This window comes from Pseudochaenichthys georgianus, chromosome 17 (genome assembly GCF_902827115.2).
Source record: "Pseudochaenichthys georgianus chromosome 17, fPseGeo1.2, whole genome shotgun sequence".
Taxonomy (NCBI): Eukaryota; Metazoa; Chordata; class Actinopteri; order Perciformes; family Channichthyidae; genus Pseudochaenichthys; species Pseudochaenichthys georgianus.
In genome coordinates, this window is record NC_047519.1 from 19431647 (window position 1) to 19458502 (window position 26856).

A 26856-nucleotide genomic window follows, 5' to 3' on the forward strand; every position below is an offset into this window, starting at 1 on the left:
TACTATAGGACAGTAAACCAGACATATCGTTTTAAACTGGAGAGATAAAAAGATATGCATAAATAAAATAGTAAAATAAGATATGAATGAACAACAAAAATAAAATGCATTACATGTAGGCTATTTGTTATTTAATTATTAAAATGTAAACTGATCTTTTTCATATGGGTGTTTAGAGTTGTACCCCCTAGATCTAGTCTCTAGTAATTCTGCGTGTGCACCAGATTGAAGCATTTTACTTCAAAATGTTCAAACATTTCTTCCCGGTATGCCTGAGAGGCAAATATGCTTGTTTTTCTCAACAAGAACTGTTTTTAAAAGTTGGACTGTTGCAGCTTCAGTGGTTCTCAGGTTAAAGTTACATAGCAGTGAATATAAACAGACTGATTAATGTGAATATTACTTTAAACTAACCTGTGTAAAAGTTTCTCAAATAAATGTAATTTTTTTGGTGGAAGAAGCATGTATCATTTTTTTACCCTGCCCCTCAAAGAATCGGAATCGAGAACCGTTAAGAACCGGAATCGAAAAGTAGAATCGGAATCGGAATCGGAATCGTGGAAATTCAAACGATACCCAACCCTACAAATGAGAAAGGGCCTCAGTGTTTCTGCCATAGACTGTATATTAGAGATGTTAAGATTCACCGATTCGCATCGGTGCACCGGCATAAACGTTCAAGATGCGAGTGCACCGGTTGAAAGAGTGCACATCGGCTACAGTTTGGGTTGAACCGGGTTGAACTCGCGATGCATCGATTGCGTAGCGTCTTTGCATCGGTAAAAAAACGATTCATTCATATAAAATCCCCTCATCCTGTCAACGCTCAGCAGAGATGATCTTTGATATTTGCTTCGCCACTACGGAGGCCGAGAGTCTCAGTTATCAACACACACGGAAGTTGAGGAGAAAGAGAAACACAGCGCACCGAAAAATACCTACAAATCAAACGTTTGGCAACACTTCGGATTGTTCAAGAAAGACGGTGTAATAGTCCTTTATGCTAAATAGTTGACCGCAGGTCATGGAGAGTAATAAGGTATCCGTAGACCTTTGTATGAGGTATGTTTATTACTTAACAGGTCTACAGCCATGATACATAGATCCGTCCTTGATGCGGGCTTGCATACACACAGTATCACTCCGCAGCCGCACCCCATCAGTAACGTCCTGATGGTATATGTGCGCGGCACTATATACTACAGACGGTCAACTTGAAAAATCGCTCGCAAATTGTTAACGATGCCGAGCCACTTTAAAGTACACAAGTAGTACGAGGAACTTAGCGACGCACATAAAAAGGCGACATGGGGTCTGCGGCTGAAAAGAGAAACCAGAAAGTTAGACATGAGTAAAATCACTCAATGAGGTGTTCTGTCAGAGAGAGTGGTGTTTAGTTTACAGCAGCCTGTGACGGCCAATAATAATTTAAATATCTTCCTTACTGTAAGCAGTTATGAAATACCTGTTTGTGAAAGGTTATTTGTATTCTTTATTGTTCCTATAGAACCCACTGCTTTCTGCTCACTGGTGAGTTAGCCTATGAATGAGTGTTAAGCACATCAGGCTGGCAGCTGTATGGGCATTGCACTATGGTAGCTGTTATTTGCACATTGTTAATCATGAGCAATGCATCCTTACATTGTTTAACTGTGAGGTGTTATACAATTGTACTGTACTCTGGAGAGCTTTTAAAGGTAAAAAAATAAACGGCATGATGGGATGTGCAGTACCAAATATGTAAAGCACTTTTTTGTTAATGTATGATTTGCTGCATATAAGGAATACAACAAAAATCCTCTGTCGTACCATATTGAAGTATCATTATGTTTGCATCGTGTTGAATCGCACCGAATCGCATAATGTTGAATCAAATCGTATCGAACTGTATCGCAACAGGGGTGAATCGTATCGTATCGCATCGCCTGGTGTTTCAAATGTATCGTTAATGTATCGTATCGTGGCAACGTATCGAGATGCGCATCGCATCGGCCTCAGTGATGGAGATGCACATCCCTACTGTATATATATAAAGGTTTCTGCTCATGGTGAAGCAACGTGTCTGCGTGTTAAGGTGGAACCTGAGCATTCACGTTGATCACCTCTCATTATAACTCATTATAAATCTATAAAACTATAAATATTAAACTTTAATTCATGTGTTCATTTGAGAACAGCTGTTACATACCTGGGTGAAGGTTACAGTTCATTTAAATGAAAGATACAACGTTACTCCACACTCATGGTTCAGTCCACCTTAAGAAATAAGACCGACCTCGGAAGCAGTTGTGTTTTTAAAAAACCTTTATTGACACGAGTACACTTTTTTATAAGAATATAACTAAACCACAGAAATGACTCCGGAAAAGCTGCAGATAGAGAACCATAAGAAATGAATGCAACTGATTTCATTCGCGCGGTTTGGCTTTATGAAGCAGGCACGCAACGGTTACGTCATGACGCAAACGATGACGCAACGATGCATTACCAGTCGGACTCTGGGCGGTGTGAAAAGAGCCAGAGCTAAACCGAAGAACTGGTTCTGAACCTGAAAAGCTCTAGCACGGAGCTTGAACCGGAGTTGCGTTGGTGTGAATGAGGCATAGGAGGCCTGTTATAAACCCATGAAATTATTGGATGGCCTGCCTTAGTTTGCACTCAATGACATCGACATGACATTTAGTACTGTGAGTACTAAAAAAAGCAATTTTCTAATTGACATTCATTAGAACATAGGTGTCTTCTTGAATGTGAATAACACAGGAGGTAATTTGAGAGGATAAGCCTATAGTCAGGAACTGTGCGTTCAGTCTTTGGTTGGATATATCCAAAAGCTAGCTTACTCTTGCTGGGTTCTCCTAAGTTGCCTACACCAGTTGTATTGGTGTGTTTCTTGGCTTTGAAACTAACACCAGGTTACATCTGCTGGTATAAGTTAGCCACACATGCCAAATATTTCATATACATATTTCCATTTTGATTTGGGAAGTCAAAAATAAACCTAAACAACCCATTTGACTCTTTAAATGTCCCATTTTTCACAGCATTATTTACACCAATTCTACATTAGGACGTTTCCAAATCTTGACAGGTCTCTCTAGTTATGTTTGTAAAAGCTATGATTTAACAGTCACTGTTTGAGTGAGGACTTTAGCTAAAGGTCAATAGGTAAAAATTAGTTTTAAATACCCATTATGATATCACTCATATGTGGATTTCTTTTTTGACTTGGCAACACCATAGCACACGCTGTGCAGTCAGAAACCTTCCCTGCTCCTGTTCTCACTGCAGTAACTCAATCTTCTCACACACACATCCTGTCCTGGTGACATTTTGCAAATTTTTCTTCTCTGGTCCAAAAATCCAAAGCTAATCTGTCTCCCGGTACACAGCCTTTAGATTCATAGCCCCTGTCTCAATTTGCTGATCTCTTGTCAAATATTTCCTGTTGAAGTTTTCACATGAAGCATACAGAAGGTCGACCAGCTAAGGTTTCATATTTACTTTTCACATTTCTTGTCTTCAAAAATACACTGCCCCTGGCCATGGGTGACCTTGCATGCTTTTGCCTAAGCCTGTGCGTGACTACCTACTGTATACGGGTACGTGTGTATGTGTGTGTTTGTTTGTACGTGTTCTTCGTTCTCAGAAGGCTGAGTCCCAAGAGCTACTTACTATAATACCCTATCATACTCATCCTGTCATCAATCTCTTTACATAACCCAGACAAAACATACCTGTGTCCCACACACAGACACACACATGGATACACATTCCATCTGGTAAGGATAATAGTCCTGTCTAAAGAGAAAGTGCTGTCATGGGGTTAGGATTCAGTGTGTGCGGGTGTGTGTGAAAAAGTAGAAAGGGGTTCAAATGGCTAAAACATTTGGGGCAGGCAGAAACCATGCTGGCTCAGTTCCCGCCCCCTTTCTCAGCTCTGACCTCACTCTGAAACTTGTTCCCCCTTGTGTGTAATACACACTCACACACAGACACTTGCTTAGTCACATGCCTATACACACACTTGCTCTCTGACGCACACGCTTGTTCGTTCACACACACACACACACACGCACAACTCCTCGTACAGATCTGGGCACATTCTGTGGGGCTCTGAGAGAGAAACACACACACTCACAGCGTAGGGCTTCTGTGACAGCAGATTGAAGCAGGAGAGCAAGTTTGTCCAGGGAAAGGAAAGGTCTCTGTTTGTACTGAGATTAAAGGTGGAGCAGCAGAGGAATAAGCAGAGAGAGAAACAGAAGAAGAGCAAGAGAGGGAGATAGAGAGAGGGAAGAGGGCAGCAGTGTTGCGCCACATTTAGACCCGGACCAGAGACAAAATGTTCATGGGGGACCGATTACTGCGGCTCTGCTGAGAGTGATGAAACGCTTTTCTCTATAAAGCAGACAGCTCGGAGTGTGCAGCTCCCACAAGAGGAATCCAGGTGCTCAGGAAGGAATACACTCCTAATTTATTCAAATCATCCAAAGAAGAGCAGATTTTCACCAGCATTCATTGACATGGATTGCATCACCCTGCTCATTCTGGCTCTGCGCTGAAGCTACTGGTCCTAAACCTGGTGTCCACTCCTGCCAGAGGTAATGAGAACTCCTGGGAAGCCACGGAGAGCCGGACAGCCCGACAGAGCAAGTCACATAAGGAAGAGGGCCGGCTTTTCCAGGGATGAGAGCAGCCACAAGCTGAGGAGAACCAAGAGAGGGAGAACAGCGGAGCGGCCGCGAAGAGGAGGGTGAGGACAAGTTAGAAGAGAGTAGGCTAAAGAAAGATGAGTGTGCCGACCAACTGCGGGTTCTGTTACTCCGTGGAGCGGAGTATCACTGTGCGGAGTGGGAACATATGGGGATCGCCGTGCGCTGTCAACAGGCCTATTGACATCATACAGAAACGCAGGCGGTAATTAAGAGCTATCTCATTTACTCTCACTCAGTCCTTTGTCTTTTTCTCCTTCTCAGTGTCTCCTTTCATGACACACACACACACACACACACACACACACACACACACACACACACACACACACACACACACACACACACACACACACACACACACACAGCATGTGAAACAAATATACAAATCATTTATGATAGGCTGACCCAGCTTAGATGATTAGTCTAAGGTTAGGTTGTCATTTTTAAATGCTTTTTCTTACTATATACTTATTTCCAAGAGACTTATGAAGACATCTCTGGTAAACACCTGCTTTTAAAGCTGTGTTTTTGCATTATTCTTTTTGTAGAAACTCAGATCTGTTGAATAAATCAATTTACAGAACAATCGACAAAAAATGTGCTTGTTAGTCAATTTAGGATTTCTTTAGTCAATGACAACATGTACATGAAGTTATGAGCATGGTTAGTATTGAAATCAAAGTTCAAATTCATTTTTTAGTAGCTTTGACATCCATCTGGAATATATGACCATTTGTTATATCAGTTGAATAGAAACCTAAAAATGGACTACCATAATAAGTCTTTTTGACATTATATTATTGTGAGTGTCTGAAATCTGTACCCTGCATACAGACTTTTATCAGCTTCAATATTTACAAAAAACATTCTTTAGACTTTTCAGTTGTTTTTGGTTCCTATCTGCATTTCCCAAAATAGGATTTCCTCTTGACCCTGTGCAGACTTCTCATTTGTTACTGATGCTTTGTTCATCATACACAAACACGAGATATGTTTCCATTTTGACGACATGTTGCAAAAGCTATTTATGTGAAAATAATAGCTTTTGATTCATTCAAGTTTTTATGCATATATAACTTCATATTAAAACTGCAAATATTTGTATTCTGGAATGATTACTGAGGCCAAATCACAGTTGTGGCTAAATACCCCCTCACTATATTATGTAATTCAGCCATGACTTGATAATTAGGATACAAGCTGTGCAGGAGACTTACAGAAATTGTAAATGCGTAACAGAGATAGAAATGCGATTGGCAGTTCACATTTTCTGTCTGCTGAAGTTTAGCCAGCACCAAGCACATTTATTTTACAAACTTAAAATATATTATTCATATATTTAATTGGATTTTCAGTTTTCTTGACAGTTAACAGTGGATTTATATTTCACATGGTGGTTCAATTAACTACTTGATGGTTGCTGCAGCTGTAACCACCAGCAATCTGTTTCTTCTCTAAACATTAACTTGATGACTTTTTCTTGCACGTCATGCGAAATAACCACATTCACACTCATGCAACACACAACAGTGTGTGTGGATGTGTTCTGTAAAGACATCCATGAGAGAACTCTTGATCATTCTCTGCGTAATACACTGCCTTTTGTCCATCCAACATTAATGTCATTTACACAAATATTCCCACAGAAAAAGTCCCCCAGAAGTTTTGTATCTTCGCACATAATCCTCAGTGCCAGCAGGAAGGCTGTGAAGGAGGACTCCGAGATAAAGTCGTGTTTACATAAATGGTCCTGTGTCCTCTTTCTCAGGCGGGTGTCTTATTTATCAGATCAGATATAATGCAGAACAGTTGTGAGCATGGGGGATTTTAAAGGGCAGTTGTCCTTTCAATTTGATTCCCCTCAAGACCCATGCCAAGAAATGTAATTGACTTCTGCTCCTACAAACGGTCCTCTGTGGCCATAAGTATGGAAATGTCCAACAATTGCTTGTCACACATTACTTCCACCTGCGGGTCTAAAATGCGATCCAGAATTTCTTTGCCCTCTGAATCACAGTTTTTAAGGTAGTGATATCATTAAATGTACCCGAGGAGGGGGTCACAGATTTGGAGGCCAGCACGGTGTAGCTTTAATTGGGTTAAGGTATTGACCTTGGTTGATTTAGGTTATTTTTGTTGAGGTATTGATCTTTCCTTGTACGCATTTGTAGACATTTTGAGAGTCTGTTTAATCTCTGGAGGGGAAGCGAGGCGCAGTGCTAGGGCAGTGGAGACGCACAAGATTATCAGCCTCGTCAGTGCCCATTTTGGGAATCTATTAATATCACATATTTAAGAAGTTGACGCGGCTAAAGTAAAAGCTATATTTATAAGTATGAAATTATTAACAGTAATGGTTGCCGGTGTTAACATTCTAAATCTTAAGGATCCTGAAGTGCATCCACTTTTTTCCCTAGTTTCTTCCTCACCCTAGTAACATTTTCCCCCATCTTTTCTCTTTCCTCCTCCATCGCTCTGTCCACATAAAGTATAAGACAGTCCAGGTAATAAAGTGACATCTAAAGAACTGATGTAGGCACTCAGACATGCAGGGGGGAGGAAGGACATAAATCTGCAGCTTTTGACATCAGACACCAATCCTAGGCGTCTCATGTGTGATTTAAAGCCTAATTATCCGAATGTAGAACAGCTAGATAACAGTGGCCCTTTCTCCTTAGAGGGATAGGTTGTTAAAGCATGCATGTTTTACGTGTCTGTGAAGTTGTTGTTGATACTACTTGGTGTGTGGTGGTGGTTTTCTGTGCCCCGTTTATTTTATGAAGCTGGAATTGGCTTCAGGCTTTGAAAGCAGTCTCTAAGGTACATCTAATTTGTCTGCATTGCCAGCTCAGAATAGCATGATGGCACTCTTCAGCATTCAGTTGAAATGCCATGAAATCTTGTACGGACATTCATGGTCCTTCAGAGGATGAATCCTAATGACTTTGGTGGTCCTTCAATTACTCCTCCAACGACACCATGAGGTTGTGAGTTTTTAGTTAAATGTCTTGACCTAATATGGGATAGATTGTCATGGTATTAGATACATATCTTCTTGTTTTCCTGTCAAAAGTGTCCTGTTCCTTCCTGTTCCTGTGTTTGCTGCTAATCAACACATTTTAGTATGCTAACATGCCTAAATAAGATATTGAAGATGGTTATATTGTATAACCATATTCACATATATTTTATATGCTTAACATCAGCATTTATTTGAGTTTGTTAATGAGAAAAGTATTAATAACATTCTCTAAGAACATGAACACATTTTAAGCTTTTTCTCGTAACGAGGGTTACCATAAATGAAGAACTTTTCCATTAAAAATAGTTCATTTATTTAAAACTAGCCTACTCCAGTGTAATATGTCATCATCTTGCATACATCCCACAGGGCCGGTAGAGTTGGAGTCTCCATGTGGTTGGGGGTCTCTAAATTGGAGAAAATAATTCCTTTGGTTTGGTGGCTGGTGGAATAATTGACGTGTAAATGCGTATGCTATGACGTGAGAGCTGATCCGCAGTACAGCCGCACAGATGGCTGTACACACTTAGTCTTATTTTAGGAGAAGTCCATCTACAGTCTTTTTTTTTCAATTGTAAATTGATTAAACATATATCTGTTTGGTTGAAAGAACAGTTATTTGCCTCACGATGGATCACAGAAGCCATATTCTGATGTCAAATTGAATATTATATGGTGGGTAATGGCTCCATTAGTTTGAGCTACTGTATGCTGCTCTCCTACGGTTTACAGCCTGCTTTGTGTCTATTGATCTCATTTCTATCAACACTGTGTGCAGACAGCCAAGTTGAAATGAAGTGGCAATGACACTGAGCATTATGTACCTACTAGAGCCAGGGAATGGATGGAAAAATCCCTTAAAGATTACTTCTAAAGAAAGTGCTGACAGCAAAAACAAGTATGAGCTTTGTTGCCTGTTTGGAAGTGAAGGTGGTTTATGCAGAAAGTAATTTAATATGAATTAAGAGTCTTACAAAGACGACGGTTTGGCAGGTTGTATTTTAGTGAGGTAACTGGGCTTAGCTTTAAGCGTGCATTTAATAAAAACCTAATACTTTCGTGTCAGTTCAACTTGGGAGGAGAGGAGGGGAAAAGAGAAATCTTCATCTGCGTGATTTCTCAAAGTCTGAAGTGTGAACGCTGATGTTTTCGACGCCAAACCCTGTCTAGTGGCTTTTCATTTTTTCTCTTGTTTTAGATAAGTGTGTGGACATCAACTCTTGTCCTTGACACAGACAAACACCACCTGTGCCACAGGTCAATCACTATCAATATTTGCGGGCTCAGAGTGGCCGTGATGAATGAATCTTTGAGTCACAGTAAATGAATCTCCTCATTCGAGGAATCATCCCGTGCCCTCCACAAGCATACTTCTGTCTGATCCTGGCCAAGGAGAGGATTTTGTCGTAATAAATGTGTCTGAAAGTGTTTCCAAAGCTTTTATTATATCATCAGTGGCTTCTAATGGTGGTCTGGCCCACAGGGAGCGTAGCGGACCCTCATTTATCTCCCTCGCAGGCAGTACAAACTGGCCTGCTGGTGTGGGGTTGCAGGCCTCACATACTCCGACACACACATTCTTCCTTCATGTGGGATGTGAGGTTGGGCTCGTACCTGTGTTTTCGTGCAGGAACACTTGGAACAAGCTCCCTCGAACACAACTTGGTGTTGGATCATCTGCGGCGAGTGTTTGCAGTGTGACAGGCATAGTGGATTGAATGTCTTCCTAAAACCCTAAAAACTTTACTGTCCAGTAACGAGCTTTCCAGACACAAGAGCACAGCAAGCGTTTTTTGTAACATGACAGAATAATTGCGCAACATTGTGTCTTACAGTGTGTGTGTGTGTGTGTGTGTGTGTGTGTGTGTGTGTGTGTGTGTGTGTGTGTGTGTGTGTGTGTGTGTGTGTGTGTGTGTGTGTGTGTGTGTGTGTGTGTGTGTGTGTGTGTGTGTGTGTCCATTTCTTTAAAAAAGGAGTGGCATGAGGGTGCTTAGACATCGTATTCATTAAGCAAGATAATACATTTTTTTATTCTGAGTTGTGTTACTTGCAATTGAGCATGTTGATTTTCACTCACAGTGGCTGTATTATTTGCCATTCCTTCTGTACATGAGGGACATTGGCGGATGACATTAATACAAACAACTACTATGATAGTGTGATCTTTGTTGGTGCCTGAATACCCGAATGAATACATGACAAGCTAAAGACATTAGCTGCATTTCATGTTTATTCTTTTTTTTTAAATGTCACCTTGCTGCTGAACTTGATGTTACGTAACATCTTTATTAGAAAAATGAGGTGAACCAAGACCCACAATTCTAGAAATGTTGATATTGCTACATATTAATCCACATTTAAAGACAATAGGCCTGTCTCTTCAAGGAAAAAAAGGTTATTTGAGTACATTTTTACAACATGACATTCAAAATGAACCAAAAAAGGAGACAGTTATAATGACATTTAAATGTATAATGTAAAATATGGTAAATGGATAAAGAAAAATTCGAGTGGAAAAAGAACACAAAAATACTTTTATGTAAATACATGAAAAATAAAGGAAGAAGATATTTAGAAGACAACTAAATACAGATTTTGAAAAAAAAATGGTGGGCCAAGAATTATGATCTATCAGCTTAACTGTAGCGTTCCCCCATAGCTATTCGGCTCACAACACATGACCTTATTTCATAAACTCTTACAGTTAATAATCTGAGTCTTATTCATACAACAGTTTTTCCCATATGCCGTGCCAGGTGTGGTTGCTCTCATACGTTGACCAGTGGCAATGCTTACATTAAACGCTAATTGTTGCACTATCCTAAATTACTTTTAAAACAAAGAACCATTTAAATGTTGTCTGAATTAAAACTGCTTCCTAGTGGATTCATGTTGTCATTACAAAGCCACATATTGGGTGCGTAAAATGGTTCAGCATGTTTTATTATTATATCATCATCACACATTTATTTCTCTTTCCACATGATGTCTGATGTTTCTCTGTGGTCACACCTCACCTGAGGGACCTTTACCATTCATACCTCACGCTGATCATGTTACAACACTTTTATAGAACAAGTTCTTAACCTTTTCTCCCTCCTCATTTCCGCTCTCTTTAAACCAACCACTTTTATTCATTTCCCTCCGATTCTTCTCCTCTCACCTCACTGTTTTCTTTGCTGCGCTATACGATCCTGGAGGATAACAGTCCATGGTGTGTGAACGTAGGTAGCCGACGCTCTTATGACTCACTTTAAATCTCTTCTGCTCTCTAACTCCCTCAGGTTTATAAACCACAGCCACTCTGTAGTCCTTTACACAATGCCATACTACAATTAGGCTTTTAAATTAAAAATACATGTAGTAAGGGAAAGACAAATAACCCTATTTTAACCCGAGGAGTGTGTTTACAGAGGAGGATTGGTTATCCAAGTCTAATTTCATAGGCAAAGGAACAACAAACACAATCATTTCTCAATATTTGACTGCATTCAAATGATCAGAATCTTTTATAAGCTGATAAGAGCTTATCCAACTTCTTAAAAAAAACGTTTTCTTTAGGAAAATTGGATATAATACTTCTATCAACTGTATCAAATAACAGGAGAAATCAGTCTGTCCTTTTGCTTTCTGCACACCTCTCTGATCATGATACTACTGAAAATACAACAAACACATTTATACTGTAAATGTTAGACTGTATCAAAGTAGAGGCGTCATTGTGTTGTTTCCCTAGGAAAAGATCTGAGGAGGAGGAGGGCCGGCCTCTGAGATTACAGGCGTCAGAGAGACACGCAAAGTTACTCGTTTTGTCTTTATTTATCTGTCTTTCGCTTACTTCCAGCTGTTCTGAGTTTGTAGCTAAATAAACTGTTGTGATTTAATCACAGTGGACGGACTTCAGCATATACACACAGACACACACACACACACACACACACACACACACACACACACACACACACACACACACACACACACACACACACACACACACACACACACACACACACACACACACACACACACACACACACACACACACACACACACACACACACTTACACATGCACATTTAAATGACAAAGCAACTGCTGGTTTTAAAATCAGTTATTTGACTGCTAACGTTTTTCTGTGTGTGTGTGTGTGTGTGTGTGTGTGTGTGTGTGTGTGTGTGTGTGTGTGTGTGTGTGTGTGTGTGTGTGTGTGTGTGTGTGTGTGTGTGTGTGTGTGTCGCTGTGACAAAACAAGTACAGCCTGATTTGAAGTAACATAGTCTTTGTTGTCATTTGAATAAATAAATGTTTTCCACCATATTTGACACACTAACTCTTACATCAAACAGTCAACAGGAGAAACAATGTGGTCTTTTAATATCACTGGCTCCATACAAACGTCCCATTATATAGAATAGCTCCAAACTCTGACTTGTTTTATAAAAAGGTAATTGAAGTGATTCTGTGTTCCTGCCTTTCTAAAACCATTTTTCACTGCCTGATTCTGAACAATGTGCATTCATAGATATCGCAGTTATCCAAGGTGTTGACATACTGGCTCTATTGTTATTGGGTGTGAAACAATACAGTGTCTGAACGTTTATTGTTTGTGTAGCTATTCATAAGGACTTGCTGAAATAATAACTCTGCTTTGAGTTTTAGTTTTACTTTGTTGAATTCTTTGAGTGTCATCTACAGGATATATGCAGTATGTAGTCGTTTCCCTCGTGTTTTTTTAACAATGGGATTAGTGATTAACAGTGGCACAAACAGGGAGGGCTGGGAGGCAGGTTTTATGCTTTTTCTGCGTGCTGCTGCCCACGCAACAGTTGTACCACGGAAATCAGTTAGAGGAAGAGTTTTGGAAAATTCCCTTATTGCTCTCTTGCAGGAAGTAACATGTGAAAATGAACACCTTGCTCATGTCTGTACGGTCAATATAGACTGCAGCTATCAACTGGTTAGCTTAGCTTAGCATGAAGACTGGAAATCACTAATTACCACGCTAGTTAACAGCAATATTTTTACATGGGTTACTTACAAACTAATTATTTCCCAGAAGCCGTTACCAGGCAACCGGCAGAGACTCCAGGAAGTTACTATTGCCACCTAAAAAAATGTCTGACTCTTAAAGACGATGGCATATTAAGCTTTTCACTGTTTGTTTGTTTCAAGTTAAGCTAACGGTCTCCTGGCTATAGCGTTATATTTATAATACAGACATGCGAGCAATCTTGATCTTTTTATCCAACTCTCATTAAGAAAGCAAATAAGTGTATTTCTCCAAACATGTCTATAGGCAAGGCAAGTTTATCTGCACCTTTCAACACAACGCAATTCAAAGTGTTTTACACAAATGAAAGACATTAAGAGCAATAAGAAATAGTGCAGTTGAAACACATTATAAAATGGCATTTCAAAACAGTCATTAAAAAGCATAGATAATAAAAGTCTTTGGCCTTTAAACCATTTTTCATTTCAATTCCCAGAATTAGGATATTTAAACCTGAACTAAACTTTTGATGCTGCGACCTATTTAGGGAATATTCAGTAGATACAGCCGCTGTTTATTCAAATGAATATAATCAGAGTTCATATTGCAAATCTGTACTGCAAATCTACCCCGGTAGCTTTTATCTCAAAACGCACACTGGTGATTTGTGGTAATACATACAAAATGTCACTGTGCATTTGAAATTGCTCCAAGACTTCTTTTAAGGTCTGCCTTTGTGATGTGGCCAGATTGACCACCTCCGTGGTTCACTTTATTTTCCGTGTGTTGAGCTTCAGGGTGTGGACCCTCAGCTGCTGGTGTGAACTCTGCGGTTGTCTCGTTAAAACAATCCTAATCCTTGTTTACTCCAGAATATGTTTTATGTGTCATGTGCAGATACGTACAGCCTAGACTATAAAGCTTAAACACCACAGCAGGGAAGATCATTTTGAGTTTTGTTGCTTTTTTCCCTCGCAACTCTTCATTTACTGTTTTTAACACACTCATTGTCACGTTATAGAGATTATTTCAATACTCTCAAGCGTCACTAAATGAGATATACGTTACATGTATTCATTGCATCCGTTTACAGTGAATGTCTTTTGAATAAATGGCTGAACCGGTCCTTTGAGTCTGGTGTAACAAACTCTACCTCTGGCTATGTCACGGCTAAAGCCTGGGAGTGATGAATGAAGGTTCAGATGACAGCTTGCCCTGGTTTACAGGCCTATCTCCTCTCTCCCTCTCCTGCTTGCTCTGCCCCGTAGCTCCTGTATTTTAATGCTCCCCAGATGGGATTGACGTTGCCATGACAGGCGGTGACGCATGCGAGGTGTCGAGTAACAGGGCCACTGACAGTTTACCATCAATCACACTTCCTACCATCCAGCCACTTAAATAACACTTAAACAACGCTGTAACACACCTCACTCTACACTTTTTCTTTTTGGGCTTTACGGTGCCCAGGAATGTTGGTCTTTAGAAAGTAATCAGGTGTGTGTGTGTGTGTGTGTGTGTGTGTGTGTGTGTGTGTGTGTGTGTGTGTGTGTGTGTGTGTGTGTGTGTGTGTGTGTGTGTGTGTGTGTGTGTGTGTGTGTGTGTGTGTGTGTGTGTGTGTGTGTGTGTGTGTGTGTGTGTGTGTGTGTGTGTGTGTGTGTGGCGGCCCCATGTGCGAATGCAGACGCCAAATCAGGATGGATCTATTTAAACATATACAACAGTATCCCAGGAGTGGAATGTGTTTCAGATTGCTTGTTATCTTTCATGATGGATTTCTCCTTATTTAGTCTAATCTTTTATCATCTATTGACTGTCATTGTAACTTGTATCTTGATCAAAGGTCATTATGTGTAATTGTTTTACAAAACTATGTCACAAAAGTTAACTAAAAACAAAAACAGATGAGTTAATGTAAGTGGATTCACTTTGGCACATGTCTGTTTTTTTGACAGTTTAATTTATTGAATCAATTTTATTTGCAATCTTGCATACCTTTCCCCTAGTGTGACATGTTGTTATAAATGGGGTTCCCCCCCGAAAACAGAGATATTACATTTACTATAAAATCGGACAAATACATCTTCCTATTTCAGAGGCTGTTGGAAATGTTCTGCATTTTGTGTTTGATTGAGAATTGTTTCCAAAAACAATCAGTTATCCAAACTGTTGCTAATGAAGTCTTTGTCAACCGAGTAACCAGTGATGATATTATTTTCGCTCTACAGTAAATGTCCACAGTCGACAGTTGAATATTCACAATTGCCAGCTCTTGCAATCTCACCGAAGCCCAGTAGAGGGACTCTGTCCTCAGAGTCATTTAGAAGATTTCATTCAGAAAGCATCTACTATACATTTCAGCCATCACTCACACACATGCTTATCTGGTAAAGTTAAACAACATGCTCCACTCAACGGGAATATAACAAAAATAACACCATTTCGTTATTTTATGTTTATCACTTGCGGCTGAGACTAAAAAGAGAGAGGGGAAAGGACTGAAGAGAGGAGTGAGTTCAACTGGCATGTGAAAAACTGAAAGACAATAGAGCCATATATGAAGTCCAGCCGTGGTGTGGGACAAAGTTCCTGTCCGGACAACGTGCACGCTTAGCCTTAAAACTGACCTTTGAACCTTTGAAAACACAGAATGCCTCAGTTGACATATTTACTGAGCATACTATGCAGTGTATGCTTAGAGACTGTGCACAATGGAAGTGTTTCGGAGCACATTCACTACGTCAACATTGGCTCCAAAAAAAAATATTAAGCCCTGCTATGTAGTTTCTGTGTGTGTGTGTGTGTGTGTGTGTGTGTGTGTGTGTGTGTGTGTGTGTGCGTGTGTGTGTGTGTGTGTGTGTGTGTGTGTGTGTGTGTGTGTACAAATGAATAGTCTAGTGTCATGAGCAAGAAATGACTCAATGCTCACTTCCCTGAGAACGGCAGGGAAATAGCAACGCGGGAAAAACGGGGGCAATATTTTGATCTGTGATCTAATTTTAACTTGGCATCGGCTTCAAATAGAATCTTCTCCATAAATATTCATGAATGGAAGGAAGAAATGTGCTGCAGAGGGAAAAGAGAAGGGGAGGGGTTGGCTCTGTGTTCTACCTGACAATCTATGTTTGGCTTCTTCGCTGCCTCTATCGGTATATTCCCCGTGTGTGAGCAGGCTAAATTTAGCTGCAGAGAGGCGGGAGCGTCGTGCAGGAATACAAATAGAAAGAAGTCTCTGGTCAGAGCGGGCAACATCATTAGAGAGGACAAACAAGACAGATAGAGAGAACAGAATGAAGAGTAAAGAGTGGGTGGGGCTCATAGCTACATGTGTGCTTGTAGTAAGTGAGATGACATGTGTTCTTACAGATCAGAATCAAACATAATATGTGTGCAGTTGGTACATGCTTGAATCTTACATTTTTCTGTAAAGATGATTGATTGTCCTCACATCTGTGACACAGGGGGAAACACATATGTAGACATGAACCCTGACACAGTGCACAGTTAAGACCTTAAAGAACTCATGTGCTTGTCTTGTGCTTTGCCCTGTTTTACCCTCACCACGCTGCCTGCCCGCCCTTCCTTTGACTCCTCTCCTTGGCTATGTATAGTGCCATCAGTGAGTCTGAATCTGCCACATGAATGGAGAGATGGGGGCTTCTGTTCAGTGTGACGTAATAGCCAGTAACACAGTCTCTTGTCCTCATGCAGCATCTGAGGAGAGTATCAGGGTGGGGAGGGGCAGAAGAGGATGGAATGCAAAGAGGAATGGGATGTTTGCATGTTAGAGCACACCCACTATTGAAGCTGCAAGCCTGGATTTTTCAATGGAATCACATTTAAGTATAAATGGTGTAAGTAACTCTAACTGAAATATCTCATCAACTATTGGATGGGTTGGCACAAAGGCATCAGGATGTGGTAATCCCCTGATTTTCATTTAGAACCTCCATGAGGTTAACATTTGTGGTTTTGAATTCAATATCTATTGGATGGATAGATTGAGATGAAATGTGCTGCAGACCTTCACTACGTCTATAAGATGAATGGTAATATGTTGGAGGTCCTTCTCATCACCCTTAATGTTAATTTGTCCAATGCTTGTAGAATAACGACTTTCCCATCAGTTGTTTACTTAGTGTTGAGTGCTAATTAGCACATGTCGAACATGCCACACCAATATGGTGAACGTAGTACCCACTAAACACAAACATTTATATTCTTTTACAGTGTTAGTCAAATGAAATGATGAGTAGCTACAGAGTATTTAGTACTGTGTTATGCAGTACAGGAATCTTTGATGTATTTGGTACTGTGCTGATATTTTTCGGTGTAGTTTCATTATTTCCCACACTATCAACAACAGACATCTCCAGCTAATACTGCTGCAGCCATAACTACAGTTTTTTGTTTGCCTTGGATTTTAGGGATTTTTATTTTTGAATATCCTTTCCACTGCTGTATTTATTTTGAAAAGATCGAATGTGTTTCTTAGCGTCTTGCCTGTCCGAAATCCTTCACGTTCTGCTAATGGTTGTTTTGCTAAAGCCTAGATTTCTACTCTGGAGTTCCTCACACTGTTTAGAAAAGGAGACGTGTTGCCAAATGGAGCTGCAGGTTGACGAAGTCTCTCTGGGTTTGCATATCTGCACAGGGGTTGTGGGAAAATAGAGATGTGGATTATAGCAAGAACGTGCCCAGACTGGGAAAAGACGCCTTGCCGTGACTTTATTTTGTGTTTTTCCCTGTAGTCATGTCATGTTTTATCAAGAGAAACTTCTCCTCCACCTGAACGCAGAGCTATTTCTAGACTCACATGAACCCACGTCAATACTCTGATGCAAATGGTATACCACATGTTCCTTTAGCCCTTGCAGGCCTCTTCTGAATGTTCATTAGCAATTAGCATGCATGCTTCACACCTCTAATGAAGTGCATATGATGTTGGCTTTTTTCAGGCCAACCTTCTATAACTGAACACATGCTAGCCCTAAGTCTGTCTTTCATGATTTGCGGAAAAAAAACCCGAAAGTATCAAATGGAGATATTTTTGCTCCCATTTTTGATGTCATCGACTTGATGTGAATGGCTTTGTTGGTCAGTTATAATGGTTGGCTCAAGAATTGCAAGATTATTATCGTTATTATTATAGACATCAGAATTAGAAACTATTCTTTATTTTGCTCTCAACACCCCTTGTTGTGGTTCCTGTCTAATTGTGTTTCTTTCAGACACATTTAAATGCAGTGCTGATTATAGTCTACTACTAGTCACACTTCCTTTCTAAAATACACTATTTCCTGTGAAAAAGATAAAAAAATAGCTGTATGGTGTTATGGTGTATGGTGTATGATGAAAGTGTGTTATATTTTTAGATTTGGAGAATTGCATATTGTGTTTCTCCCTTTCATCCTTACTGGAGCTGAATCAGACTCTCTTATCTGGAGTAGACTACACAGTCTGTGATCACAAGTGTAATATTTTAATAGCATAATGAAACCTGTGGTCTTTGGATCAGTCCTTATTGATTTATGTATTTGTCTCACTATTACATCCACATTGGCTGCTACTCTCACTGAAACTAGTTTATTCAATTGTTATATCAGTACTCCAGTTGTTCCTACGTGATACAAACAAAACACAAAACTGTATGTGTTACAGGAATGTCCAGAAGCAGATTAATACAGGACATTAGCTTCCTTCTGATCTGCACACATTCTGTCTTATAATGATGTGTTTAAATCAGTTGTAGGATTAACATGTAATGAGAAAACATTCACTCACTATTGGTTTTACAATGCCAACACCTTATTCGAGAAGTGGGTGTCAGGACGGATGCATGGATTCTTCTTCTTTCATTCCCTTTCCTTTTCATGCTGTGGAATGAATCTGCATGTTTACCCATGAACCGTGTATTGAGTTATCTAACCTGAATACATTCTGTCCCTCTCTCTTGTTGTTTTAGTTTTGATGTGGAGAATGGATTGTCTGTGGGGCGCAGCCCTCTGGACCCCCAGGCCAGCCCCAGCTCCGGTCTGGTCCTACAGGCCAACTTTCCTCACAGCCAGCGACGGGAATCTTTCCTCTACCGCTCCGACTCTGACTTTGACCTTTCACCCAAAGGTCCTTCCAGAAACTCCTCCACTGCCAGTGACCTGTAAGTCTATTTTAGTCGTTCCACAAGTCTATACTGTTGATCTGGCACTGCTTCGTCAATGGTACTACACAATACACAATCATTTATACTTATTTTCTTTGTAAGCAAAATGTGTTTCTCTTGATTTGTTCAAGATTATAGCCTTTATTTCAACCGTGTCTCAAAAGTTCTCGTTCCTACTGTCCAATTCAATACACAAAATGAAGACTGTGCTGCTTTGAGTAACAAAATCAACAAAAGTCAACCATACTGTAAGGTTAATTATATATCATTTAAGAAGAAATGCTTTAGAACCTAAGCATAACTACATAAACACAGATCTTCAAACATGTTGAGTGCTCCTCTGTCAAAGAGACACTGACCTCCTCTCTAAATTGCAGGCTAGTCAATAGTTGATTGCAGAGAAAGATGACATTTCTCCACCAAAAAAGGGGCAGCTTTGGTCGAGTGGCTTTTGTGAATACCCTTCTGGTTTCCTGAAATGGCACAGTCCAATTATCCAGGCCCCTCTGTTTAGGCAGCTCAGGAGGACGTTAAGCTTCAAGACATTAGTAACAAGAGTTAGGTTAGCGCTTTACAATTAACACCTTTCTAAATTAAACAAAATTGCATGGATTCAATCAGATAATCTGGTAAAAAAATAACTGTCTGCATGTATTGTGATGTTAAAAAATAACTGAAAACATACCCTTTAATATGCCCTTTTTCTTTGGCTTCATAGAGAAACCCCAAGGCCAATGCGTTGTACTGCCTAGGTGGCATGATCTGGTAAATGGGGTCTACCTTAAGTGAACTTCAATTTCGTGTTTCAGTCTTTCAGATTCACTAGGGCAGTTTTCAAACAGGCTGTTTTTTAGGTGTGTGTATTAAATCCACCGATCTACCGCCCAACATTAGTTCTTCCAACTATTTTTCCATCTCAAATGCAAGAAAGAAATGGGCAAAATACAATATTTTGTTGTTACTTTTCCCCTTTTGTGTTTACAATGTATTTCTAAAACCAGTCCCCTACAAAGGTCATAATGTCTGAACACCTTTAAGTCTGTAAGTAGCAGTCGCAGGTCTCCTCATCGACTCTCGCCTATCTGTTTTTGAAGGGAAGAAAGCTTGAAGCACTGGGAAGTCAACTGGTTGTCATCTCGGTGAGAAGAACACGATAAAAAAATTGGATAAAAACACTGACTCTCTTCTCCTGCATTCCTTCTAGATTGCTTTATTTCCCACCTCCCACTTGACAAACGTGACTAAATATTAAACACTTCACCTATGATCCCAGTTAAACCCCCCCCCCAAAACACCCAGTTCTCTTTTGTTATTTTTTGCATGTGGCGCTTAATCAGAGACAACCAAGTCTGTTTTTTATTTGCTTGTGAATATTTACCAGTTCCAATTGATATCACCCACCTTTCCTCCCTCCTTAAACTGTTTCCTCACCATCCTAACCATACACAGTGCATGACATTTTCGCTACATTTTACATGAAAGGTGCTTTACAAATCGAATTTATTATTATTATTACATTTTAACAAAATGATGACAAAAAAGAGTGATGAATGAGCATATCCGAGTAAGTACATTTGAATTCTCTGGCTCCCTGGTTGCTTCATATGGAAGTGGTACCAGGTGTAGTTTGGTTTCTATTTAAATCCTCTTTACAACGTTATCAAGCCTTGCTATCTAACACAGATGAATTATCATAATTCAGGAGCTTAAAGACAGTTCCTCTAGTCAGTGTTTCATGCCTTTTCCTCCTGTGTATTCTGTTCTGAATTGCAGACATACAGAAGACATGATTGTCACACCATTTGCACAGGTGAGTCATCCAACCTATCAGGGCTTTTTTTTCATCATATGCCAATTCGAAATATTGCCAGATCGTCAAATGTAAAGACAATCCCGTTCACTTGTTAGCTAAAGACAGCAGGTCTCAAAAAAGTCCAGATGGTATGGAGACCGGGCTTCTCTGCCTCAGAGGAACAGCCCCTCAGCCTTTTGTTGGCCCCGGGACAGGATCAGGCATCCCGCTAGCATTGCATGGCTCTTGCGTGGGATGTGCGTCACACTTATGCTCACTTTAAACTTTTAATAAGCAGTGAATCCAATACTGCTTGATCATGCTGTTTAAATACGCATGTTGGCTGATAAGGGCTGCTACATGGGTCAGGCCTGGATACCGGATACTCTGGCTGCTGAGTCAGTGTTTGGCTCCAGATGGAGTGACAGACATGACATCAAAACATCAGAAATGAAAACGAGGATGCTTTTGTGCAGCACTTTAGCTTCGAGCATGAAAGCATTATCTGATTGCCAAGGCTCGTTCTAGTTCAAGATGAATTAAGTGAAGGCATGTGCAAGTATTTAAGGCTATGGATTAAGTGGCATGTGTGGTTTCATCAGAAATGTATTGTGCGTCACATTATGATGAGGATGAGGATGAGGATGATGATGACCTTGTGCATCCAATCTCTTCTTCCTACCTTTTAGGTTCTCGCCAGCCTGAGGACTGTCCGAGGTAACTTTGCCGTCATAACCGGCCAGCAAGATCGCACAGCCAGCAAGTAGGTCTTACTTTTCTTTTTACTGTCACACAAGTATAAATATAATCATGCTGTAGTTACATTATGAATTTTGCTTGCTCACTTTGGATGGTTTCTGTCTGCAGGACACGATCCTCAGGCAACAATCCACCATCCATGTGCAAGACCAGCCTCGCAGGTCGGTACTGATGTCAGAAATGGGCTGTTTACTTATCAATATCCCATGATCCACACTGAGCCTGGAAAGCCTAAGAAAGACTGAGAGAAGGGCATTATCATGCTACAATTTGGGTTACTGGTGACACATCACAGAGATAAATGTCACTTAAGTACAAGTTCAAAAAGTGAAGGTATTCACTACACTGGTGGCCCCTGTTTGTGTGCACAAATATTATTATTATTAGGGTCTGAGACCTAGGTCGGCGAAGACCCTATTGAAATATATAAAGATAAACCTGCGATACACACCCAAAACAGGGAAAACGACCGGCAAAGGCACAGAAAAGGTTCGGAAATCATGACGGCTGATAGGCCGCGCGAGCCTGCAACTCGCATAATTGATATCGTTACGATCAATTTAGTCGCTCGCACTGCGAGCGATAACCATGCAAAACCCACAAAAAACAGGGAAAACGAGGGGCAAAAGCCCATTAAAAGTGGCCTAAATCATGACAGTAGGTAGCCCATGCGACTACAGTGAGGTGGGCGTAGCTACCTACTTTAACTTTCACGTAAACGAACGAAACTCGCTATGCATGTCTAGGGTGCGGAGACGAACCAAAAAGCCTCTTGGAGGGGTATAAAATAACGTACAGGAAGTCGGCCATTTTGAATTTGGCATTGGAAAAACGCGATTTATCGCGTTTTTCGTCCTCCGCACCAAAAAACCTGATGTTGTCGTAATTCAATGAAAAATCGTCCAAACGGCACCAGACTTCAGACTATCATTAATGGTCCGGCCCTCAACAGCTCTATGTCAATTATGGGATCTCATCATAAGCCGTTGCCATGGCGACAGATCCCTCGCCATGAAACACAGTGTTGTCATAAGTCAATGGAAAATGGTCCAAACGATGGCTACTTGTCCAGCCCTCAACAGCACTATGTCAATTATGGGGTGTCATCATATGCCATTTCCATGGCAACTCATCCCTCGCCATACAACACAATGTTGTTTTAAGTCAAGGGAAAATGATCCAAACTGCACCAGACTTCAGATGACAGTTAATGGTCTGGCCCTCAACACCTCAATATGACAATACTGAGTTTTCCTCAAAAGCTGTTGCCACGGCAACACATCCCTCGCTGTTAAGCACAATATTGCTATAAGTCCTGTGTAAATGGTCAAAAACTGTTCAAACTGTACATGTGTGCTAACCGTCAAGCCCTCAACACATATATGTGTCCATTTTGAGATGTCGTCAAATGTCGTTGCTATGGTAACAAAATGGTCGCCGTCAAACACAGTTTTCTCATAACTCCAGTTAACATGCTCCAAACGGCCCAAAACTTCACAGGTTTGATAACGATGCAGCCCTCAACACATCTAGGCGTATTATGAGGTGTCATCAAATGCTGTTGCCATGGCGACAGATCACCCGCCATCAAACACAATGTTTGTATTACTGCTGTAACTCAAAGACATTGTCCTATCGACATTGTCCTATCGGCCGACTCCTCGAGACACCTAGACACACTTCGACGTGCGGACAACAGCCTGCGGAGCGTCGAAGACCCGCTCAACGCTGCTTGCAGCTTTAATTATCATTATTGTTGCAGGATTCGTTTTACTTTTGTACATAAAATCTTGCTAAGAGGTAACTAGTAACTAGAAATGTGATGAAACACATGGACAAAGTAGAATTAAATTAATACTTAAATAAAATAACTGTATACATTATAGTTGCCTTCCACAACTACATAAACATTTATTTAGATTTCTCAATCAACAATAACAGAAAGTTAAACAGTAAAACTACTTTTTGGGAATTTAATGAAAATGTGAGCAGTCTTTACTAGTTGTAACTTTCCCATAATTCCTTGCTGTGTTTGTCCTGTACAGAGGAGCCGCACCAGCAGCTGGCCATAGAGACTCTGGATGAGCTGGACTGGTGTCTGGAGCAACTGGAGACACTGAAAACTCGACACTCTGTCAGCGAGATGGCTTCCAACAAGGTACTTCAACAAAATGCGCAAACACACAGTGAGCCCTCAGCTATCCTGAAACAAATCAGAAAGCTCACTTTTAGAAAGAAACCATCATGAAAATATGAAGTGCATCTTCCATCCATCAACAAAGTGGAGAGGGGCTGGTTTAGTGAATGAGCGGGTTGGTTTCGTGCATGCAAATAGTGACTAGACACACTCCTCCCCCCACACATCTGCAGACAAATCAACTGAGGCAGGGGGAGCTGAAGATGCAACGGCATCCCCCACATCCGTTCATCCAGGCTTGATAATTCTTCAATTAGACCGCCCAGGCTCTTCATGTTTACACACACACTCCCCATTGTATACATGATACAACATATACCATTACACGCGCCACATGTTTACGCACCAGCCCATTTCTCCAGATCAGTCAATGAGCAGCTTCTGCATCTCTGACACAAAACAGTTTTCTTTAATACATGACTCCTAAAAAGAGTGAGAACTCTATGGACTTTTCAAATGTTAAATGTTTAAATAGCTCAGTTGAGGCAATTCTCATTTAAGTCCATTCAGAATGTTACAACATAGTTAATTAAGTGTAAAGTTGGGTTGCCGATTTTATAAAGAGTAATTGCACCAAGTTAAAAGTGTGTGGTTTTTTTGTGCAGCTTTAGTTTATTTCCACTCATTAACATATCATTTCAATGATGCTTAGGCAGCCTGTTTGGAGCTTATCTTTGTGCCAAAATACTTTGTTTACAATCATATTCATAAGGTCGATTCAGGAACTGTTTTTATTTTTGGCTCCGTGAATGAAATCCCCCACTCCATCCTATCAGAGCTTCTCCTCCATGTCTACTTCAAACTTGGTGCACATGGTGTGTCTCACAACCTCTGCCTCCGTCACACTCAGCCCTGCCCACTGAGTGCATCCCCCCACCAATGAGGTCCTTCCGTCTCTCCCAGCCTCTGCTGCAGCAGCCGTCTGATTGGCCTCTATTCTTAGGCATGTTTGGAAGGAGGCGGAGATTAGAGTACCTCGTTCTGCCTCTGTTTACACACACAGAGGAGCAGGCAGTAACTGAGTGAATGAGGGAGAGTCAGGGGGAGCACAGGCTTCTCTGCCTAGCATCCTCGCATCCCTCAGCATTCCTGCCACTATGCTTCCACTATCCACTATTCTTCTTCTTCTTCTTCTTCTTCTTCTTCTTCTTCTTCTTCTTCTTCTTCTTCTTCTTCTTCTTCTTCTTCTTCTTCTTCTTCTTCTTCTTCTTCTTCTTCTTCTTCCGTGGACCTCTCAACAGTTTTTTTTTATTCAATCTGTTCAGCTCGTACTGATCACAGCTTTCTCTTGTGGACTGCCTGCTAACTTTACATTTTGCTCAGTCCATCAGTTTAGGAGCACCAAGAGTCCCTTCCCTTAGGAGGACCAGAAAGCTCAGCTCTTTCACTCAGTTTTATTTTTGCTCCCATGCTTGACTTTGCGCTGAAATGCCAGAAGAGAGTTATTTCATCACTGTGTCGTGGATGTTCATTCAGGTAAGGGGAAGCGAGGGCGAAAGTGGGCGGGAGGGGTTGAGCACTGCTTACATGTTGCTCTTTTGAAAAAGTAAAAAACTGGTGGCTGACATGAGACAGTGGACTTTATCTGAGACTTTCAATTAGATTTCGGATTGCATGTGTTTGGGTGCAGCAGACTACTTGCTTTTTTGTGTGTTTTATGTTTTCATTGGCTTTTGCACTTTGTGACGTGAGAAGAAAAACAACACATGCGAATGCTTCAAAGAAGGCGTCTACATGTTGTTGGTGTAACTATTGCGGTTATATTTATAGATGATTATAGTTGTCAAAGTGACCTCTGGTAATGAGTTCCAGTAAGTTAGGCATTATATCATTTAGACATCTTCTGCCTTCAAACTCAGGGGAATAAAAAGTTTGTGAGTTGCTTTGTGGCATGACACAATTTACTTGATCTCTCTATACAGTACATACACCAAACCCTGGGACATAGAGAACAGGATGTAAACCTGATGGCATTCAACAAGTGTTTCTCCTGACTGAAAAAACAGATGGTGCTGATGTTATCTATCCTAATCTGTCCGCTTTTGACCAAAAAGAGTGTGATTAATGAATGTTTGTGTGTGTTTGTCCTTAGTTCAAGAGGATGCTGAACCGAGAGCTCACCCAGCTGTCAGAAACCAGCCGTTCAGGGAACCAGGTGTCTGAGTTCATCTCCAGCACCTTCCTCGGTAAGATACCTTTCACTCTGGTCAATGCACTTGCTGCACATAAACATATGTATCAGATAAATGTGTGATATGGTTAGCGTTTGAAATGTAATAAATAAGAGACTGCTGTGTTAACATTGTGTCTGTCTTTATCTGACAGAGAAGCAACATGACATGGACATAATTTCTCCGCCGGCCAAGGAGAAGGACAAGAAGAAACGGCCCATGTCTCAGATCAGCGGTGTGAAAAAGGCCACCCACAGCCCCAGCCTCGCCCCCTCCACCATCCCTCGCTTTGGGGTCAACTCCAGCCAGGAAGGACTTCTAGCAAAGGTGTGGTCACAAATTACTCTTTCGTTTACTCTCCATTGTACAGTATGTTGTAATGATGTATATCTGTGCTTATTGTCCGACAACAGGAACTGGAGGACATAAACAGATGGGGTATCGACATCTTCAAGGTCTCTGAGTATTCTGGGAAACGCCCTCTTACGGTCACCATGTACAGCGTCTTCCAGGTAACTCTTCACTTTCTCAACATTTGCTAAGGTGAATTGACGAACAAGACAGTATTTGAATGAATGACCTCACATTTTAGTAAATGATTTGAGCTTGACTGTCCTCTCCTTCTGCTGTAGGAGCGTGACCTGCTGAAGTCCTTTAAGATTCCCGCAGACACCTTCATTACCTTCATGATGACTTTGGAGGATCATTACCATGCCGATACGGCCTACCACAACAACATCCATGCTGCAGACGTGGTCCAGTCCACGCACGTCCTACTGTCCACGCCTGCTCTGGAGGTAGGGTTTGTAATTTCACCAAGGGGGGCAGATTCGTACTTCCATTATCATTAACCCAAAACGATAGGACACAAATACATGCACACATGTTTACAGTATTTTCCTTCTTGTCTCATCCAAGGCTGTGTTTACTGATCTGGAGATCCTCGCCGCTCTGTTTGCAAGCGGCATCCATGATGTGGATCACCCTGGAGTTTCCAATCAGTTTCTCATCAACACCAGTGAGTTTGAATAACTCCACAGCTGTTATTTGA

The 26856-nt window shown here is 40.8% G+C and overlaps 1 protein-coding gene across 6 annotated transcripts in view; it reads left to right on the forward strand.

The window, feature by feature from the left end:
* pde4ca (phosphodiesterase 4C, cAMP-specific a) overlaps positions 1 to 26856 on the forward strand; it is an 85722-nt gene that overhangs the window by 54355 nt on the left and 4511 nt on the right. For 2 of the 6 annotated variants that reach the window (XM_034104098.1, XM_034104102.2), the window contains 11 exons: positions 18692 to 18883; positions 19981 to 20025; positions 20660 to 20696; positions 21368 to 21441; positions 21546 to 21598; positions 23483 to 23595; positions 25727 to 25820; positions 25960 to 26132; positions 26219 to 26317; positions 26438 to 26602; positions 26724 to 26823. In XM_034104098.1, coding sequence (XP_033959989.1) covers positions 18692 to 18883; positions 19981 to 20025; positions 20660 to 20696; positions 21368 to 21441; positions 21546 to 21598; positions 23483 to 23595; positions 25727 to 25820; positions 25960 to 26132; positions 26219 to 26317; positions 26438 to 26602; positions 26724 to 26823 — 1145 coding nt within the window. Of the gene's footprint in view, positions 1 to 4120; positions 4921 to 18691; positions 18884 to 19980; positions 20026 to 20659; positions 20697 to 21367; positions 21442 to 21545; positions 21599 to 23482; positions 23596 to 24231; positions 25111 to 25726; positions 25821 to 25959; positions 26133 to 26218; positions 26318 to 26437; positions 26603 to 26723; positions 26824 to 26856 lie in introns of those variants that run through there. The other 4 variants (XM_034104100.2, XM_034104101.2, XM_034104099.1 and 1 more) reach the window with 4 other exon arrangements.